Source organism: Physeter macrocephalus, chromosome 13 (assembly GCF_002837175.3).
Source record: "Physeter macrocephalus isolate SW-GA chromosome 13, ASM283717v5, whole genome shotgun sequence".
Lineage (NCBI taxonomy): Eukaryota > Metazoa > Chordata > Mammalia > Artiodactyla > Physeteridae > Physeter > Physeter macrocephalus.
In genome coordinates this window covers 67,401,404-67,423,498 of record NC_041226.1, presented here as the reverse complement: position 1 = coordinate 67,423,498, position 22,095 = coordinate 67,401,404, and the positions used below count along the sequence as shown (strand labels likewise).

The 22,095-nt window shown below is 35.7% G+C and overlaps 1 protein-coding gene across 2 annotated transcripts in view; it reads left to right on the top strand.

Annotated features, from left to right (window-relative positions):
- The window catches only part of UGGT2 (UDP-glucose glycoprotein glucosyltransferase 2), a 167,372-nt gene that overhangs the window by 23,919 nt on the left and 121,358 nt on the right, over nt 1-22,095 (top strand). For both annotated transcript variants that reach the window (XM_055089472.1, XM_007106999.4), the window contains exons 6-10: nt 1,282-1,378; nt 3,986-4,058; nt 6,230-6,330; nt 12,579-12,678; nt 15,079-15,139. In XM_055089472.1, coding sequence (XP_054945447.1) covers nt 1,282-1,378; nt 3,986-4,058; nt 6,230-6,330; nt 12,579-12,678; nt 15,079-15,139 — 432 coding nt within the window. The remainder of the gene's footprint in view (nt 1-1,281; nt 1,379-3,985; nt 4,059-6,229; nt 6,331-12,578; nt 12,679-15,078; nt 15,140-22,095) is intronic.

The window sequence follows — 22,095 nt, the reverse complement described above, 5'->3', positions numbered from 1 at the left end:
GATTACTATAATTATAAACAACCCAGTTTCCTCACGCTATCTTTCATTATAACATGTGCCTGAGAAATTAGCAAATTAAATTTTAGTGTGGGCAGCAATGTTAAACACTTGTCTGCATATGTGAAACTAATTCTTAGGTCATCTTATTTAGAAATAGAACAGTCCAGGAATAGTCACTATGGTAGTATACTTAATTTGAAGGCTGAGGGAGAAGTTTAGGGAGGAAAGAAGAGACTAAAAACCGTAGTACACTATTAAGGTTTTCTTTCTGTTTGTCCTCTGCCTCTTCCTCTGTCATGTTTAGAATTGCAAAACTGCCCTCATGCAAATGTTAGTTAAGCAAAGACACATAACATCTTCACAGGAGTTTGCTGAGTGCTAGGTTAAATGCGTTTTCTAACCCATGAAAGAATATGCCAAATGGTAATGATTGTAGCACAACTGATAAGAATTTGTCTAGAAGCTAGGAAGAACCTTAGACATCTTCTAAAATATTACATATATTCATCCAGGTTGCTTACTTTTTTGAAAAAATGTGATGACTTCTCTTCCTTCACAGAGTAGTCTCTAGTAGTACGTTTTATATTTGCACTTTTGGAAAGGTGAAAGAAAAGGTACCAAATGCTGATCATAAATACTTCAAACAACTCAGTTTTAGGCAGATTGTTACCTCTCGCTGCAAGAATAGGTATTAAGTTGTGGCATTTGGTATCTTTTAATCATTGAGAAACATGAAGAAAGACTTAAATAGGTTGTTCAAGGCACTGAGCTTTTTTGTTTCCTTTGCCTCTACTTTCTAGTATTTGCTTTTGGGGACACTCTGGATGTCCTACATCCAAACAACTAGCAAATGAATAGCATTTACTGGTTTAGCAAATCTTGTATAGTTCCCCCAAAAGAGTACAGTTTTGTTGAAACTCGATTGTATGGGATCCTCTGTTAATTAATTCATGGGCAAGATGGCAAAGTTACCATGGTATAACAGAAAAAGATCAGATATTTTTTTCATTGTAAAAAAGTAATTAAAACATCAGAGTCATGACAAGGATTTTAGAAAGTAAAGAAGTGGTCATCAACCAAATTCTAGCTCCTTGATGGACTGTCTAGAGAGAGTATAAATATCCCCCGAATAACAATATTTCACAGTGATTACTTCAATATTAGTAATTTACCCTAATGTCCGAATACACAGTCATTCTGAATTCAGAAGCAGATGTTTGACTAAATATTTTCTCTCTCTCTCTTTTTTTTTTTTTTTTTTAAATAAATGTGTTTGAACAGAAACCAGCCTCACAGAAAATGTACTTATCTGGCTATGGTGTGGAGCTAGCGATTAAGAGTACAGAATACAAAGCGTTGGATGATACCCAAGTCAAAAGTAAGTTTATTCTCTGTATTCGAGTAGAATGAAAATTTGGAGGCTTACACGCTTCAGTTGAAAAAATAAAATGACTGTAATCCTACACAGGTTAATTTGAGGCTGGAGACAGGGTAGACATGTTCCTCCTTAGTTGGAATTTAACTTTAAACTAAAAGAAATACATTTCATGTTATTGTGCTCTCAAAAACTTCAAAAAGTGGAATTAGCATATTTGCTTTTACTCAATGGCTTCCCCACCATTTTCCGCAACATATGAAAATTGATAATATATGTAGTGTACGTAGAAGCAATAGATGAGGCTGCTTGTGGCTAGAGGTGACTGACCCAGGAGCTCAAGACTGGCCCGTGATGTGGAGCATGATGGAGTGCTCCCTCTGGGAGCGAGGGTGGGGGCGGGTCTTAGGGGATCAGTATCTCAGAAAACCTAAAACTCATTGGTAGCACTGCCTTACAAGTCTTGGTCTGAAGTATTTATATATAATGAAGTTAGGATGATGGTCTTGTGTTTTTGCTTTTGTTTTTGTTTTGAACTGGGGTGGAGAGGGCTGTGAGTTGATTGGTTAGATGAAGTAGATTGATTAAATTTGTGATCTACCAGTCCACAGTGTCTATGTTCTGTGTACTGAATGCATGCTCTAGATGAAGGATGCTGGAGACCTAAAAACACTAAAGAACTTTTCAGATTCTTATGGAAATCTTTTGTTACCTGGCTCATTGGAAATGTGTTTGTACCTGATTCTTGGTTAAGAGTTTCTAATTCCTTCTTTTATATGGTCTCAGATGTTGCTTCTGCTACAATTTTGTTTTTCTATTCAAGATCTGGTCCTGGCAGCCCTACCCTGATCACAGCTTAGCTCTATCCCTCCGATTGAATGTGCTACAAATCAAGATCTGTATTATTGTGATTGAAAATCCTGCTGGTTAAAGAGTTACTGAAAAAGTATAGTAGAAATAATAATGCCCAGATTTTATATATTTCCATATAGCTTGTGTATAGCTCTACAATGCTTTATAATTTAGTATCTTGTTTAACAGTCATGGTAGTAACATAAGGCATTTTCTAGGCACCCTTGGGCTTGTAGAATTTTTTTTTAAAGTCATGTGATCACATGTATTTCTATATTACAAATTGCACATTAAATTTTGTCGTACATTCGGAATATATTTTCTCTCCATTCTAGTTGCCACTCCTTTAGTTCACTTCTTTTTTTCCCTCTGTATATGGGTATCAGGCTTCTAACTGACCTTCTCTTCAGTACCCCTAGTCCCCTCATCCCCCAAATAGAATAATCCATCTGTTCTCCACTGTGCTTTCTGACTGCACTTCTTATGATGAAAATCTGACTTTACGATTCTACCGATTAAAATCCCGGACTGGTTCCCTGTAACCGTCTCATAAATTCAAGTACTATATAGCATAGCAGAAAGCTTTTCACGTTCTGGCCTCTTTCTGCCTCATCACTGTCCCTCAGCCCTCTCATTTGTACACTGTGGTCCTGTAACACTGAACTACTATACAGAATAATTTTCTGTTCCCTGGATGCCTCCATGTGTGGCTCCATGCCCAGCCTTCGTGACCTCTGTAGAGCACTCTCATCCCTTAGCATATGCTGTTCCTTCCGCCTGAAACCTTCCTCCTTTCTCCCACCTCTTTTATTCATCTAAGGCCTGTTTATCTTTTAAGAATCATGTATATCAGTCAGTACCTCTGAGATGGCTGCCCATCTTCCTGCTCTGTCAGAGGAAGGTTTTCCCTTTTCTATATTCCACATATTTTGTGCTTTCTTTTGGAAAAGTTTTAAACAGTCTGTTAAAATTGTCTATTCGTCTCCTTTTCCACCAACTGGGGTTTGTGTCTTTTGCGTCTCTCTTCCTGCTGTCTGTCTGGCAGGCATCGGGCGCCATAGAAGGCAGTCGATAAATATTTGCCTGATGAGTGAATGAAAGGGAGGGAAAGGAAGACTGGATCAAAGCACCCAGTGTTTTTAGTTGCGGTCCTAGAGGTCCAGACTCTCAGACGAGTAAGAAGGGAGAAGTGTACTTGATGAGCTCTGATGGAGTGTAGCCTGTACTGCTTACAGCCACAGATTCTTAGAATCCCGGAGTACCCTCACACATACCACTTACCACACTGTATGCTATAATTATTGGTAAGTAAAGGAGAGGGGAAGAGAAATGAACATAAAATATATCCTTATTCTTTGAGGCCATGAGTTTTGGTGTCTTTCTAAAGATTTCTTGATTATGTCTAAAGGTGTCAGAAATAGTGTGAGAACTCCTGTATTTGTTAGGGTTTGGATTTCTTGCTGGCTTAAGAGCTAAGCCCAGGGTTTGTTGCAGACTCCTTGGTTTGTCATTCTGGTATAAAATAGAACTTGACTACGAAATGATCTATAGAGCATTTATGATGGTTTTTAAATATTTAATAATCAAGCTTGTTTAAAAAGAGAGAGCACATTCATGTCTCATTAAGCTGATCCACGAAAGAAAAACAAGGTAAAAACAAATGGAATTTGATTTTGAGTTCTTCTAATTTTTTATTACATATTCCTTTTCCAGTCTGAAATATTTTCATTTTATTTTGTTTTTGTTTCCAAAATATAGCTGTGACTAATACTACTGTAGAAGATATTACTGAAACAAATGAAGTTCAAGGATTTCTCTTTGGGAAATTAAAGTAAGTCTGAATTGAAATGAAACTATTACTATACCCTTAAGTTTGTTTTTAAAGGAATTGATTCAATATGCTGGGCTGGCATATGTTTCACATTTTAAAAATACACATACTATTGTTTTTATTACAAAAGTAACACATGGTTAATGCAGAAAAGCACAAAATTGAAAAATAATCACTAATTCCACAGGATAGTAAGTATGGTTAGAGATATTGGAATTGAAAATGATCAGAGTTATCTCTGGCTAAAAACTAAAACAAAAATTTATGGAATCTTGTACAGATCTAATGGGTTACAAAAATCGTAGTTAATATTGGATTTTTAGCATGAAAAAAATAAAAAAATTTCATGTCTCAAAAGAAGAGAAAATATTTATTTCCCTAAATTTCTGTGCCGTATATTGCCATATTAAATACCTTTTAACTTCTGGTCTTAATTTCATATACACATATAAGTAACCTTTCAAAAAATTGAAGTTCTGCACCCTTTTTTTTTTTTTTCCTGCATCACTGATTGAAGACAAGGAATAGGATGGTGAGTGCTCTCTGAATGTTAATGGATGGGGATTGTTGTCGTTTTATGTGTGGTTTCTCTTATTTACAAGAAGGGAAAGTTTATGATTCTATTATAAAGACAACATTAATTAAAAATAAAGAACCATTTTTATTATCTTTAGTTCTTATTTAGTATTACAGATATTTATAAAGGACACTTAGGTCTGTTCTTCTGGTGAGTAGATAACTGTACAGAGCGAGGGGAACATTTCTGGACACTGTGCTCCTTCATACAGATGACTGAGTTATATTTCTACGGTTTACTGGACAAGTTGTATACTAGTGGCCTTAAAAAGTTAATGCATCTTGTAAAATGGATTTATTTTAAGTAAGATTTTTATTTAGTAGTTAACATTTTTATTCCATTTCCAGCTGTGTCTCGCATCTTAGAATCCATAGTTCTATTTTTTTTTTAAACGTAACAATTTATGGGAATAAATTGCATGTCTTCCAAAAAGCCTTTGGAACCCTGGGATATTAGTTTTTTTAGAGAGGAAATACTCAAAAAGTTAGTTTTTACACAATTAATTGATTTAGGCAAAAACCTTCTGCTTTGAGGTATTGTATGAATAATATGTTTTTGCCTGAATTACATAATTTTAGCCGTGAAAATTATCGTTAAGCTTATGATTAAACATGAAAAACAATATAACAGCTCTTATAAACTTAGTATTACTCTGTAACTTAAAATATTGAGAAAGGAGTGGTTAATTTAATTCATAGTGAACTTCTTTTCAAAGAAGTTCTATTGCTTTCTCACTGTAAGAGCGGACTTGTCAAAATGTGGTCCCACATTGTAATAAAATTGCAAGATATGAAATTGTAGTACATTTATTAACTATAAGATTAATCTTTCTGTATATTTATTTTTCATCTCAAGTTTTAAAATATTTATTTCTCTTTACTGTTGAAAATATGTATTTGTTTATAAATTGTGCTGATAGCTACATAAAGTTTTTTAAAAAGAATTCTGTCTAATAATATGAAATGGTACTGTTTTGTGATTTCAAGAGATAAATGGTACTGTTTTGATTTCATGAGAGATGGAAGAAAAAAGATTATAGTTTTTATTATATGTATAGTAAAATATCATGCTACATTATTATTTGGTACTCTCTAAAAAATACCTGGAAATGTTTAATTAGGCAGAATTATCTTAAGTTTTTTATAAGTTTCAAACATGGAACTTTTCAGAAATAAACTCTAAAATTGTATAGGAAGCATTAATGTCTTTCCTTATGAAATAGTTTTCATTTTTAATTATAAAAGCAAGACTTGTAATTTATAAAATGTTAAATAAAAAGTATATAACATAAAAACTAATAATTCTGCCCTCACACTTGGATCCCTTACAGGTAATGTTAACAAATGAGAGTACATCCTTCCAGATTTTGTTTTCTTTTGTTTTGTTTTATACATTGAAAAAAGTAGACATGCATATCTCCCTCATTTTTTCTTAAGTTCTGTGGCTATAGCTGCATCACTATTTATTATTATCTTGATGAACAGTTAGTTTGTGTCCAAATATTTGGAAAAGTTAATTTCAAAAATATACTGCTTGTATAGTAGTAATTTGTAGTAGGTGATGATAATTAACATTACTTAATATTCTAATACAGAGAAAGATATTCAGATCTTAGCGATAATCTGACAACATTCCAAAAATACCTGATTGAGAGTAATAAAGAAATGATGCCTTTGAAAGTCTGGGAACTACAAGGTATAGTATTTCAGTCCACATTAACATAGCATATTGGTAACTTATCTCTGTTTTGTTAAATAGGCTTTTATATAATATGATATAAATTATTTCATAGGCAATAATAATTACTAATGATGCGACTAATATACATTACTTTTGTGGAAATACAAATTTAATTAAAAGGTTATTCATCAAGCAAACCATATTTTTATGTTTGTAAGATTTAAAATTATATAAAGTACAGTTATTTGATACCATCTAATCATTTTTAAAGTGTACATGAGTTATAGATTCATCTCAGGTATTAAATCACATTTCAGAGAATCTATAGCATTGATTAGAAATCCTAATTAGTAAGTCAGGAGAAATCAGAACTAAATCTTAGTTTTTTCTCTTTAAAATTTTGATCTTAACAGACCGTCGCATGTTTCATTGCGAACTTAGAATAGCTCCCATACTGACATCCTATAAGCAGATATTTTGAGACTGAACCAAATTTTGAGAATGAATCAAAATTCCTTTTCAGTTTGTAATTTTCTTTTTTATTATTTGTAATGTTTAGTGGGTCATGGGAATATGTCACCTTTCTGTGGAATCTATAACTTTTATCACATCTCTCATCAACTTTTTTTTAATATAACAACTTACTGAAATATACTTGATATGCAGTTCACCCATTTAAAGAGTACAATTCAGTGGAGTTTAGTATATTTTTAGAGCTTTTTAACTGTCAGCACAGTCAATTTCAGAGACCCATAATTTAGAAAATTGTAAGTGATAGGGTGCTTCTGAAGGCTGGTAAACAGAGAACATGCAAAGTTAGCTTACTTGTAATTAACCTCACTGATGTCTGTGGAAGGCATATTTGAATGGACTAGAAACAGGAAATCTAGATAGACATTTATGTCTATTGAATAGAGACATCATTGAATTAGTGTAGGGAGAGATAGAACTATGACTGTGGTAAAAGGCATAGAGAGGAAGGCCAGATTTAGCAAATATTTAGGAGATGAAAAGAGTCAAAGATGAATTTAAAATTGGAGCCTGAGTGGAGAGAATATAAAACATGTAAGTGGGTTTGGGGGTTGAATACGGGGCCCAGAAATAATGAGACTGGCGTTAAAAAAGATAGACTTAAAGTGATGGTGACATACCCAGATGACCAGGTCCAGTGGTGGAGTGAATATAAAGTCCCTATACTAAAAGGAGAGGATTTAAAAGTTGAAAATATTAGCATAGAGGTTTTTTAAAGGTGGGGGGGCGCTAACTGAAAGTGTAGGGTGCCCAAATCAGTGCCCAAGGGAGTGTCTGCCTGCTCGTCTGCGTGGGGAAAGTAGACACGGTGGAATGATGAGAGCTAGAAGAGCACATTACTGAAGCCAAGGAAGTAGATTCAGGAGAGGGTAAGTGATCAGGACCTTTTCCTTTTTTGATTGATTTAACAAGTGTTTATTGAATTTCTACTAGGAGTCAGACATGTCCCTACAACCATGGTTTTATAATTTTTGGCTGAGACCTGGAGTAGGAAGTGTATTTTACATCAAGACCCATACACAAGTGTATAATGTGTGAATACACAGATATGCTTAAAACTAAAAAAAAAAAAAAAAAAAAAACTTCCAGCATAGATATGTTTACCACATTTTATTAATTCTATAAGACTTTTAAAAAAAAATAAATTTATTTATTTATTTTTGGCTGCATTGGGTCTTGCACACGAGCTTTCTCTAATTGCGGCGAGCGGGGGCTACTCTTCGCTGCGGTGCATGGGCTTCTCATTGCGGTGGCTTCTCTTGTTGCAGAACGCGGGCTGTAGGGCGCACGGGCTTAGTTGCTCCACGGCACGTGGGATCTTCCCAGACCAGGGCTCAAACCCTTGTCTGCTGAATTGGCAGGTGGATTCTTAACGACTGCGCCACCAGGGAAGCCCAAGACTTTCTTTTATTCTACCCTATTTCATTTGAGAAAAAAAAAACTTCACATTATCCACTAATGTGATTTCACTACTAACTAATGGGTTCCAACTGACACTTTGAAAAAGTGCTATATTCTGAAGATAAAATAAGAGTTAAAGCAGACACCACGTTTATTCAAAGGATCTTGGACAAACATAAACAACTTTAAAAACCAATGTAAAAATTAGCATTGTAATTGCTGCAGAGTAAAGGGACGTAAGATGAAGAAGGGCACATGCCAGGAAGATCTGACTGGTGGGATGGGGGCAGGGAAGGGGTAACAGAAAGGGGAGGGTTCCTCAAGAAGTGGTGATTGAATTGAGATCTGAGGAAGGGCTAGAATAAATTTGAGGGTGGGTTACTTAGAATATCAAAGACCCTTTCAAGGGGTTGGAAATGGAGTGTGAGGGAGAGGAGACATCAGGAACAACTGCTGGACTCATGGTTTACCCAGCTGGATGGACAGTGGTGGATTTTCTGGAAAGAGAAGACTAAAGAGGACCAGATTTGGGCAAAGTTTGGTGGGATATCACAAATGTGTTACTGAACGTGCTGCTTTTGAAGTATCCAAGTGGTAAAACCAGGAAGACAGTTAAATATGGGAATCTGGATTTCAGAGGCAAAGTTAAGGACTTAAATAATTTATGAGTCATCTAGGTATGGAATAGTTTAGAAAAAAGCAAAAGATGTTAATAGACTGTGCTAATATTAGATTCATTTACTTGTTATTTACAGTTTCTCTGATTTTATGAGTGAATTTTCAGGGGCTTTTGAACAGCGTATGTGAAGGAAAATTCCATTCATGTTGTAAGAGGTTTTAAAAGACTAGTTGTGCTATCAGAACTGAGTAAAATATAGTTGTCCATGGTCGTGATGATGATGGTGATTGGCAGTGATAAAAATATTAGCTAATACTATTTGTCTGGCACAGTATTAGGCTCTTTATATGCATCATCCTAATTAATTTTTTTTAAAAACTCATGGGGTATTGATAGATATCCTGCTTTTCCAGATGAGGAAACTGAGAAACATACACACAAAATAATTAGTCCGAGGTCACCAATCTCATAAAGCACAAATCAGGGATACCTAAAGTCAGCAGGTCTCTCTCATTTTAGAGCCTAAATTCTTTCTTTACCTCTTTGTTGTACTGTTTTTAAGTATAACATCATGCAGCCAAATGCCCTCAGGCAAGGTCTTTCATCATATACTATCCTCAAAAGAAATACTCTTTTGAAATGCAAATCAAAACTACATGAGGTAGCACCTCACACTGCTCAGAATGGCCATCATTAGAAAGTCTAAAAGTAACAAATGGAGAGGGTGTGGAGAAAAGGGGAACCCTCCTACACTGTTGGTGGGAATGTAAGTTGGTGCAGACACTATGGAAAACAGTATGGAGGTTCCTCAGAAACTTAAAAATAGAATTGCCATATGATCCAGCAATCCCACTCCTGGGCATATACCGGACAAGACTATAATTCGAAAAGATAACATGCACCCCTGTGTTCATAGCAGCACTGTTCACAATAACCAAAACATGGAAACAACCTAAATGTCCATTGACAGATGAACGGATAAAGAGGATGTGGTACAGATATACAATGGAATACTATTCAGCCATAAAAAAAGAATGAAATAATGCCATTTGCAGCAACATGGATGCAACTGGAGATTATCATACTAAGTAAGTCAGAAAGAGAAAGACAAATACCAAATGATATCACTTGTATGTGGAATCTAAATTATGGCACAAATGAACTTATCTACAAAATAGAAGCAGACTCACAGGCAGAGATCAGACTTGTGGTTGGGGAAGAGAGATTAAAAGTAACAAATGGAGAGGGTGTGGAGAAAAGGGGAACCCTCCTACACTGTTGGTGGGAATGTAAGTTGGTGCAGACACTATGGAAAACAGTATGGAGGTTCCTCAGAAACTTAAAAATAGAATTGCCATATGATCCAGCAATCCCACTCCTGGGCATATACCGGACAAGACTATAATTCGAAAAGATAACATGCACCCCTGTGTTCATAGCAGCACTGTTCACAATAACCAAAACATGGAAACAACCTAAATGTCCATTGACAGATGAACGGATAAAGAGGATGTGGTACAGATATACAATGGAATACTATTCAGCCATAAAAAAAGAATGAAATAATGCCATTTGCAGCAACATGGATGCAACTGGAGATTATCATACTAAGTAAGTCAGAAAGAGAAAGACAAATACCAAATGATATCACTTGTATGTGGAATCTAAATTATGGCACAAATGAACTTATCTACAAAATAGAAGCAGACTCACAGGCAGAGATCAGACTTGTGGTTGGGGAAGAGAGATGGACTGGGAGTTTGGGATTGGTAGATGCAAACTATTACATTTAGAATGGATAAGCAACAAGGTCCTACTGTATAGCACAGGGAACTATATTCACTATACTGTGATAAACCGTAATGGAAAAGAATACCAAAAAAAGGATGTACCTATGTGGATACCTGAGTCACTTTGCTGTACAGCAGAGATAGGCACAACATCTTGCTGGATCATATGGTAGTTCTATTTAATTTCTTGAGGAATCTCCATAATGTTTTCAATAGTGGCTGTAGCAGTTTACATGAGTTACTTGCATATTTTGCATAGTAACTCCTTATCAGATATAATGATTTGCAAATATTTTCCCCCATTACATAGGTTGCCTTTTCATTTTGCTGATGATTTCCTTGCTGTGCAGAAACTTTTTAGTATGATATAGTCCCACTTGTTTATTTTTCCTTTTGTTGTCTTTGTTTCCGACGTCAAATCCAAAAAATCACTGCCAAGACCAGTGCTGAGGAACTTACCCCCCTGTGTTTTCTTCTAGGAGCTTTATGGTTTCAGGTCATAAGTTCAAGCCTTTAATCTATTTTGAGTTGATTTTTGTGTATAGTGTAAAATAGGGGTCCAGTTTTATTCTTTTGCATGTGGACATCCAGTTTTTCCAGCACCACTTATTGAATAGAAAGTTTCACTTTTTTTTGTCAGGAAGTGATCCTATGGCAGAAGGATCCTGGTCAGATAAGGACTGAAAAGAGTCCATTGTGTTTGCAATTAGGAGATATTAGTGAGCACTGAGAGCTCCCCTAGTGCTGGGGAGTGGAAACATTCTTAGGTAGGTTAAGGAAATTCTATTTGAAGTTATTCAGCTAGTAAGTGATATAGAGCTGGAGTTTGAACCTTGGGTCTGCTAGACTTTACCAGTCCATGGGAGGCTGCCCTGGGAACATCTTTTCTAGGCTTTGACTCCAACTGGATTCGCCGCTGTACACTGAAAAGGTAGAAACAAAACTAGTCTCGCTATGATAAACTGGTCATTTTACTAGTATTTGACAAGCTAGGATTCCAATTCTGGTGAGACGTTAAAGAGAAACAAAATGCTTCACTATTAGGTAATGAAAGAATTCAGTTTTAAAATCATTTCTGACTCTTTTTTTTTTTTTTTTTTTTTTGTGGTATGCGGGCCTTCCTCTGTTGTGGCCTCTCCCGTTGCGGAGCACAGGCTCCGGACGCGCAGGCTCAGCGGCCATGGCTCACGGGCCCAGCCGCTCCGCGGCATGTGGGATCTTCCCATACCGGGGCGCGAACCCGGTTCCCCTGCATCGGCAGGCGGACGCGCAACCACTGCGCCACCAGGGAAGCCCCATTTCTGACTCTTGACAAAGTAATGAGACGCAGATTACTGCTTCTATCATACTTGAGACTGATTACCTTAAGCCACACGCACTTTTCTTTCCAGAGAACTATCATTTCAGGTAAAATCATACCAAGTTTAGGATTTTATTTTTACTGTTGTATAAAGGTAAAAAAATGTTGAAAAAGAAAGTGAATGTTTCATATTTACTGAGTTAATGAACACATTAGGTCTTAAAGTTCTTTTCAGAATTGGCTCTTCAAAGCTCTTTTTTCCTTCCTCTTATTTCTTTTTGTCAAAGCTTTTTGTTGCCAGTTTCACTTAACCTAAGAAAAGATAGCTTTGCATCAGCATTTCTTTTCATATCTCTTTTTGAAGTTACGCTGTAATTTGTGGAAAACAAAAAATAGGTATTAAATAACAATTACTCATTCATAAAAGTGTAAAACTTACCTTATTGGATGTAAGTGATAGCTTTACGTTTCATTTAAAACTTTTGAATAATGCTAAATATGAGTATTTGTTAATGTGTCTACATATGAATATATGGCAAGAGGGGTTATTTAAATTACATGGAAATGTCTGTTAAGGTCTAACATTACTCTAGATTCCTTAATGATATTTTTTTCCTTCCAGATCTTAGTTTTCAAGCAGCTTCTCAAATAATGTCCACTCCAGTTTATGATGCCATAAAATTAATGAAGGACATTTCACAGAACTTCCCCATAAAAGCCAGGTATATTAAAGTTTATTGATTTGATTATAGTCAGAACTCTTTCCATTAAATAAATTTTATGAAAATAGCTGATTTCATTTAACATAATGATATCAGTTAATTCTGTTATATATAGTGTTTATGAGATCAGGGTCTCTTTTCATTATGTATATTGGGTATTTTTTTAACTAGAGCAAAATATTGGCTTGTGCATGCATATGTATACGTACTACAAAATAGAACTCTTCAATTAGAGGCAAATGGAAAGGAAAAAAATAATGTATTTAAAAAATTATTTAAATGTAAACAGTGAGAGATGGTAATCCAAGAAAAAACTGATTTAAGCAGTATATAATAAGGGGATATTTTTCTCTTTACCCTACAGAGGGTGATGAAAAGTATTACTCTAAATAGACCTATGCCCAATGTATGGCCACATCATGTTCTTGCCCTTTCAGATTCCAAACAATTAGTAATGTCTTAATTGTATAGAATATTTTGTGGAATACTTTATTGCCAATAAGATATCTAATTGAACTGCTTTCAGAAACATTAATATTATATTAAACGCATCTTCCAGTTCAATAGATAATACATTTCCATATCTAGAAGTAACCAGTAGATACAATTCTGGTTACCATGTTTTATAAGGATTTACAAAATAACAAGACTTTGATGCATTTGTAGGAATAATAGTATAAAATTAAAGCAACCAGTAAAATGTAAGCTAAGTTAGCTTATATTGAAGATATACAACATGTGACAGGTGCAGCAATAGTGTTTCACTGAGAGGAATTGGAGAGCATCCTTGTGCCCTCAGCATCCCTTCTTAAGCAGTGGATAATCACTACGCCTCTATTTGTTTCAGACACTTTGGTACATTTGTCCACAGCACAAATTACTGAATCCTGAATCTAGACAGTCAATACCTTTGTAAGATAAATAAGTAGTACATGTTTGGCCACAGGATACCAAGAACCTTTTCATGATACCCTGAAAATAGAGAGGTTTGTCACCTTATTTACAGATTAAAAATGAATATATTGACATGACTATCAGTTTAAGCAAAATCAAGAATTTGAGAAGTCAGTATATGTATATTAAAACATGAAATATGTATGTCTGTATAAACATAGATGTTTAGCCACACTGCTGTTAACTAACAGTAGCTTTTGAAATTATTCGATCAAATAAAGTGAAATAATTTTAGTTTTAGGAAGATAGTTGATTAGCTGTTTTGACGGTAAGTCATTATAACTATTCAGGGGTTTTGTGGCTAAACTCTGCTCTTAATTTGTGGTTGGTCATTAAAAAAAAATTTGCCAACTATGCTAACACTGCTTAATGGCTGAATTGTAGGCTTAAGCATATCTCTACAGTTACTCTGATAAGTCATCACTCCATGAACTTGTGGATGCTTCCTGAATCTTGGGATGAAGCGAGTTGAATTGGTTTCCTCCAGACTCCATCAATGGTGCAACCATAATTGATGCCCAAGGCTAAAAATCTTGCCTCCATATATGTTCAGACTTAATAAATGGTTTTTATTTTTCATCAAAAAAAAAATAAAGTCACTCTGTAGACAGCCAGTAAATGTTCATTGAAATGAAATACTTGATAAATGAATGAAAAATTTGCATTATCAGATTTTCAGTTGCAATTATTCTCAAATGCTGCCAGATTTTAGGAGATAATACACACTTATTGTGGGTTGTTTTAAGATACACCCTTCTGCTTGAGTTTTACTTAACGTCAAACTTCGCATTAACAATCTTTTAATTTTTAAATCATTTTCTTCTATGCATAAAATTGACAGATAAATAGCTAATTAAGCATTCTTAGTAGTTACTAGGTCAAATAAATATAATTAATAGACTTATTTAAAAGACATTTTGCTCTGTTTTTAAATTATAAGGGAGTTATAAGCTCCCTTATAGAGTGAATATATGAAGTCAACATTATCTAATTATTATCTAATTATTCTAGTAGTATTTTAGAACTTACATACTGTGGTAAAGATCTCAGGTTAACCAAAATTCTTTATATACACATATTCCAAAAATTGCCTATTTGCAGCGATACATATAATGACATTGGTAATTTCATATAGAATTCCTCCCTATGGGCAAAACAACACAAAATAGCATTTTCAATCAAATATTCTTGAAAAATGCGACAGCATGTAATGCGTAGTTTGTGCGCATGAACTTTGGACAGTCTCTATTCCACCTGAATCAAATACCCTTGTCAAATGAAAGCCTTAGTACCACCTGTCAAATAGGCTATGTGGAAATGTACACTTCTCAGTCATGATGCTTTTAGAGTTTTTAGTTTCTCGTACAAAGTATTATATTACATTGAATCATAGATTAGTCCAAACATTTAAGGAAGAATGAATTGTATCTGTATTTATGTTCCCAGATCTCTGACCAGAATTGCTGTAAATCAACGTATGAGGGAGGAAATACAGGAAAATCAAAAGGTTTGTTTAAATTCCTTTTTTAAAAAGTTTACTACAGTAATAACACTATATTTTAGACTTTGGATCTTCAATTTTCATACAAAAAAGAAAATGTTAACTTGTACTTTTTGATTATTAAAACAGTTCAGGTTTTTCCATTTTTATATTGTCTACTTTATATAGCATGCAGTTTGTGATCCTAGCCAATCTTTACTGACATAGATCCTACTTACTTTCTCATTAACCTTATATACTCCAAATTTTCTGCCCATGCTGTATGGTTTTCTTCACAAAATAGAGAATAGAGGCTATGAGATAATTCTTCTGTTTCTCATTAGTTTTGCTTAAAACCTTGTGAGGACCAAGCCAAGTTTAGACCACGGGAACATTACTAGAATCCTATAGCATATAGTACACAGTTGATCACTAGTCTGATGAGATTCTGCTAAATGGTCTCCTAAATTACCTTAAGACCCCAAATGATTCTAACTGTGTTAATACTTAGGAAGTGCTTGAGAACACTTCCTGGCTTTACTACATAGGACTGGTTTGGCTTTAAGTAATATTAATCCCAGGCACACAGGGCCTTAAACGGTAGGAGTTCATTTTTCTTACATAAAAAGAAGTCCCTTCCCTGGTGGCGCAGTGGTTAAGAATCTGCCTGCCAGACAGGAATAAAGATGCAGATGTAGAGAATGGACTTGAGGACATGGGGAGGGGGAATGGTAAGCTGGGATGAAGTGAGAGAGTGGCATGGGCATATATACACTACCAAATGTAAAATAGCTAGCTAGTGGGAAGCAGCCACATAGCACAGGGAGATCAGCTCGGTGCTTTGTGACCACCTAGAGGGGTGGGATAGGGAGGGTGGGAGGGAGGTGCAAGAGGGAGGAGAAATGGAGATAAATGTATATGTATAGCTGATTCACTTTGTTATAAAGCAGAAACTAACACAACACTGTAAAGCAGTTACACTCCAATAAAGATGTTAAAAAAAAAAAAAAAAGACTCCTGCCAGTGCAGGGGACACGGGTTCAAACCCTGGTCCAGGAAGATCCCACATGCCGTGGAGCGACTAAGCCCGTGCGACCCAACTACTGAAGCCCGCACACCCTAGAGCCCATGCACTGCAACTTCTGAGCCTTTATGCTGCAGCTACTGAAGCCCACACGCCTAGAGCCCATGCTGCACAACGAGAGAAGCCACCACAATGAGAAGCCCGCTCACCACAACTAGAGAAAGCCCGTGCACAGCAATGAAGACCCAACGCAGCCAAAAATAAATAAAATTTTAAATATTAAAAAAACCAGAAGTCTCAAAGTCGGTTGCCACAGACATGGTTTTTTCTTTTATGGTTGCAGAATGGCTGCCACAGCTCCAGACTACTTGTCTGGATTCAAAGCAGAAAGAGGCAGGAAGATCAAACCACATTCATCCTGACTGAAGCCTTCCTGGAACACTTCAGCCATCTTTGACTTCTGTCTCATTGGCCAAAATTTTGTAATGTGGATATTCCTAGCCACAAGGGAGACTAGAAAAGTTAGTGTTTACTTTTCTAGTGATTGAGGGAAGCAGAGGAGAAATGGCTTAGAGATAGTGCCAGGTTAGCCCATCAACAGTGCCTGTTACACTGAGACAGTAAGCTCTCAGTAAATATCAGCTGTTTTGATGCTGACAGACAACTACAAACTACAATGATGATAATGAAGTAGATGCACAGTTCATGGGAGACTGAGTGATAGAAGCTGCAACACATCATCCCTACCTGGGATGTTCTTTGCCACATTGACCACCTGACAAATTCTTGCTTATCCTTCAAAACTAAGCAGTACTCCTTTCTGTAATTTTCCTAATTGCTCTTACCATTCTTCAAGCAGAATGCATTTTTTTCTTATAAGAATTTTTGTATTTGTTTGTTTGAATAATGCCACTTGCAGTAAGAAAGGAAGAGAGGTTAGGAAGAAAAAGGAGGGAAAAGAAAGGAATGCCAGAGTATCAGTGGCATCACATAATCCAGTTTATTTTTTGCTCAGTTAATTGTCCAAAGGGGTGTTCCTGGTCATCAAAGCTTTGCTCTATGTGATGATTTTGATTCCAGAGGCTGAAGAATTTCATGAGGTTAAAGAGGAGATATTGTGGGAATAGAGATAATCGGAAGGACCAAATTGGATGGTTCCAAAGGTAAACCACTGTGATGACATAATCACAGGATGACAGTCAAAGCTAGCTGCTGAAGTAGAGTGGGAATGAAAGTTAGTGGAAATGAGTAAATCAGGAAACTCTGAACCTAGGGGTTTGAATGAGCACGGTACCTGGCACAGAGCATTCCGTCAGAAATATTTGTTGAATTGAAAACTTTTGAATATTTAAATGTTACCTATAATACATTCTATATTTAGCAATGTGTAGTTTTTAAGATGTTCTGTATATTGTAGCAGTTGTTAATATCCTAATGTATAAATTGAGATCCAGTGATTTCTTCTGGGTCACAGAATTGGTACAAGATGGAACCAGAATTTGTGCCCTGGTTTACAGCTCATTTCAGAACAATTTAATAAGAATTGTGAGTTTTTCTATTGCCAGTCACCTTGCTAGGTGATTGGAAAGATATTTGATGAAATTAAGAAATTTGATCTAGTCTTCTAAAAAAAAATTCTTCAGTGACTCCTATTTCTAGGAGAACAGCACACAAAGGGCTAGACAGATGTATTTAAATAAAACCAAGGTGGGAAGGGGATGTCTGGTGTAGACTGTCAGCTCCCCAACAAAAACCCGCCAGGGAAACTTGTTACTCAGACAAAGCTCTGTTTAATAAACTTGCTGCAGTGAGGGAGAGCAACACCTTGATAGACTCTTGTTAGTGTCTCAAAAGGAGGACATTAGGGTAGAGTAATTAGAAGATTGGAGAGGGTCTCTGTTCAGGTGGTTTAAGTTGGGTCTTTCAAGGTGGGGAATTATTTGGGATTGAGTAGACTTTGTAACACAATAGCTTACATTGTGTTGGTGAACATTAAAGTGATGGATTTGGTGAGCAACAAGGGAATGTGAAACTAGAACTGGAAAGACTTTGCAAAGGTGTAGAAAGTAAAGATACAACCATTTCTGAAATAAAAACTAAAGTTATAAAGTGGCACAAAGGAGAACTGACCTTATAGAAAACACAGCAGAAGACATAGTAGATAGAAATAATAAATGCAGAGATAATAAAAAAAAAAAAGAAATAGAAAGGACTCAGGAGAAGATGATAAAGTAAAGCCAGGTAAAGGAAATCCAATATACCTAGAGTAGAGTCCATGAAATAGAAAAATAAAACAAATGGACAGAACGAATGCTTAAAACTACAATCAGAAAATTTTCTGAAATAAAAGAAGATCCAAATCCACAAATAAAAAGGGTGTACTGTGTAACTTGGGAAAATTGACTAAGAGTGGTCAAATATAAGCTATTGAACTTTATAAGGAACAAAGGAAATTAATTACTTATGCATTTAATTAAAAAGATGATAAGGAAAGAAAATCACATTGGCATCAGACTTCTCAAAAACAAATTCAACACCAAGAAACAGTGAAGCTCCATCTACAAGACATTCAAGGAAAGAAAAACTGTCCTTCAAGAAGATGTGTATATACAGGCTACAGAAATGTTGAACATGCCAAAATTCAGGGAATATTGCTCCCAAGAACACTTTCTGAGGAATTTCTCCGACCAAGAACTGATTGAAGATTCTTGGGCAGAACAACTGCCTGTTGGGCATTGAATATGTTTCTGTGTAGAACTAAAAGTAAAAAGTGAGGGACAGGGTGACAGTATAGTATGTAAACAGTACCTACTCTGACAAAGATAAAATATTGCCACTAATAAATATGGCGGGGGGTGGAAAATAGAATAAACTTGCTAATGCCTTAACTGTAATACTCAGGAATCAAAGATATAATTAAAGCTGAAAAGTCAAGCAGTGGAAGCCTGAACTTATTTAGAAGTATATAGTTAACCACTAATGAATATAAAACTATTGAATAAAATTGGTCTGTGCAAGAGGAAAGGCAGCAGAAAGAGGTTAAAGGCTAATTTTATTATTTTTTGTAACAGAAATCATTAGTTGTTGGTTAAAGAAAGAGATGACTGAGGGTATTAAATGAACATACATGTTTAATAGTAACTAGAGGAACAAAAGTCTAAATCTTCCAAACTGTGAAAAGAACTGAATGCCCAAGAAAAGAAAAAGACGTTTAAAAAATACATCTAGAAAGAGTAAATACAGTGTGAAAGAATGACATTTGAGGCTAACCAGGTCTGTGATATCAATAAATGTAAATAAGCTTAACTAACATATTAGCAAAAATGCTCAGTTTGTTTCATTAGGCATGTACAATGTATGTAAAATAAAAAATCTAAAAGTAATTTAGAAATGTCAAAAATTAAAGGACGTGCCAAGGTATACCAAGCAAATACTGTGTTTTAAGGGTAGTGACCTTAAAATGCCATGAAGCCAAATTCAGTTCTAAAAATATTAATGAGCAAAAAATGGCCCTTTATAATACTAACGGCTATAATTCACAGGCTACAATAGCAGTTTAAAATATTTTTACATCAAAACACTGCAGCAGCATTCATGAAACACACTATAGGAGATGGAAGGAGAAATATAATTTACCTCTAGTGAAATGGTAAGTAAAGGTATAGAAGACCAAATGACATTATGATTGTATAGGTAATAGGTCTTCTGGCTATATAACAAATTTTGTATCCTGATAATAGAAAAAATATGCCTTTCTTCAAGTTTTTATGAAGTAGTAATGGCAAAAAATCCAGAAAGTGGGTAAAATAGAAAAAAAAATTCTCAATATCAATTCAAACTAGAAATCAATAACAAAATCAGAAAAAAAGGGTTTATTCACTTGGAAGTTAAAAACTCTATTTACTCTTAAGTAGAAGGGAAAATAAAATACACATCAAGGGACTCCCTTGGTGGTGCAGTGGTAAAAAAAATCCACCTGCCAATGCAGGGGACCAGGTTCGATCCCTGGTCGGGGAACTAAGATCCCACATGCAGCGGGGCAACTAAGCCTGTGTGCCACAACCATTGAGCTCATGCACCTCAATGAGAGACCCCGCGTTCTACAACTACAGAGCCCACGCACTCTGAAGCCCGTGTGCCACAACTAGAGAAAGAAAACCCGCACGCTGCAACTAGAGAGAAACCCGAGCAGACCTCGCACCGTAATGAAAAAGATCCCACATGCCTCAACAAAGATCCCATGTGCCACAACTAGACCCGACGCAGCCAAAAAAAATAAATAAATAAGGAAAATAAATAAAATAAACATTTAAAAAAATAAATACACATCAAAATTGCAACAGTTCTTGATAACAACATTTGAAAACATAAGATATTAAGAATCTTTGGGACCCAAATAAAACAAAGTTCAGAGAAAAGCCTTGAAGTCTTACGTCAATAAAATGAAAAATAAGTAAATGAGTTAAATATCAGACTTAAAATGTTAAGAACAGTAAAGAAGAGCGAAAGCAGAAGAAATTAATACAGGTAAAAATTAATGAGTTAAAAGGTAAAAATAGTAAAACTAATGAAATGATAATATATCATAATTGAATGGAGCTTGAGGGATGCAAGAATGGTCAATAGATTAGGAAATCTATTCATATACTATCATTAGATCTAAGTGGTAAAATTGATCTCAGTGGTAAAATTGTATGATTATCTTTGTACATGCCGAAAAAGCATTTTATAAAATTCAAGACCTATTCCTGAATATAAAAAAACACTTTATAAGGAAATTGATTATACTTCCTTGACATGATTAAAAGTGTGCATGTGCATATGTATTTGTTTATCTCAGCTTAAAAGTCAGCATCTTGGGGCTTCCCTGGTGGCGCAGTGGTTGAGAGTCCGCCTGCCGGTGCAGGGGACGCGGGTTCGTGCCCCGGTCCGGGAGGATCCCACATGCCGCGGAGCGGCTGGGCCCGTGAGCCGTGGCCGCTGGGCCTGCGCGTCCGGAGCCTGTGCTCCGCAGCGGGAGAGGCCACGGCAGTGAGAGGCCCGCGTACCAAAAAAAAAAAAAAAAAAAAAAAGTCAGCATTCTTACTAATAGAAAATTACTAGAGGTATATTTACCAAAATCAGGAACAAGACAATGAAGCACATTATCATCACGGTAATTATTATTGTATTAGTTATTAGCCCACATCGTTAGTCAAGAGAAGTATATTGGAAGTATAAAAATTGGGGAAAGGTGAGGAATATATAAGAGAATCAACTAAAAACAAAAATTCGATGTAGAAAGGTGTGTTGGTTTGCTTGGGCCGCCATAACAAAGTACCACAGACTGGGTGGCTTACACCACAAAAATTTATTTTCTCTCAGTTCTGGAGGCTAGAAGTCCCAGATCAGAGTTTCAGCAAATTCTGTATTTGATATGGACTCTTCCTGGCTTGTCAACAGCTGCCTTTTTGCCGTGTCTTCGCAGCAAATGGCCTTTCCTCTGTGTGCACACAGTGTGCCACCCTTATGACCTCATTTAACCTTAATTACCTCCTTAAGCCCCGTCTCCAAATACAGTCTCATGGGGGTTTAGGGCGTCAACATATGGATTTGGGGTGGGGCAACACAATTCAGTCCATAGCAAAAGATAATAGAATACACAATTAAAATATATAAATCAATAGGCTCCTAATGAAACTTAAAAGCTTTTGCACAGCAAAGGAAACCATAAACAAGAGGAAAAGACAACCCTCAGAATGGGAGAAAATATTTGCAAATGAAGCAATGGACAAAGGATTAATCTCCAAAATTTACAAGCAGCTCATGCAGCTCAATATCAAAAAAACAAACAACCCAATCCAAAAATGGGCAGGAGACCTAAATCGACATTTCTCCAAAGAAGATACACAGATTGCCAACAAACACATGAAAGCATGCTCAATGTCATTAATAATTAGAGAAATGCAAATCAAAAACA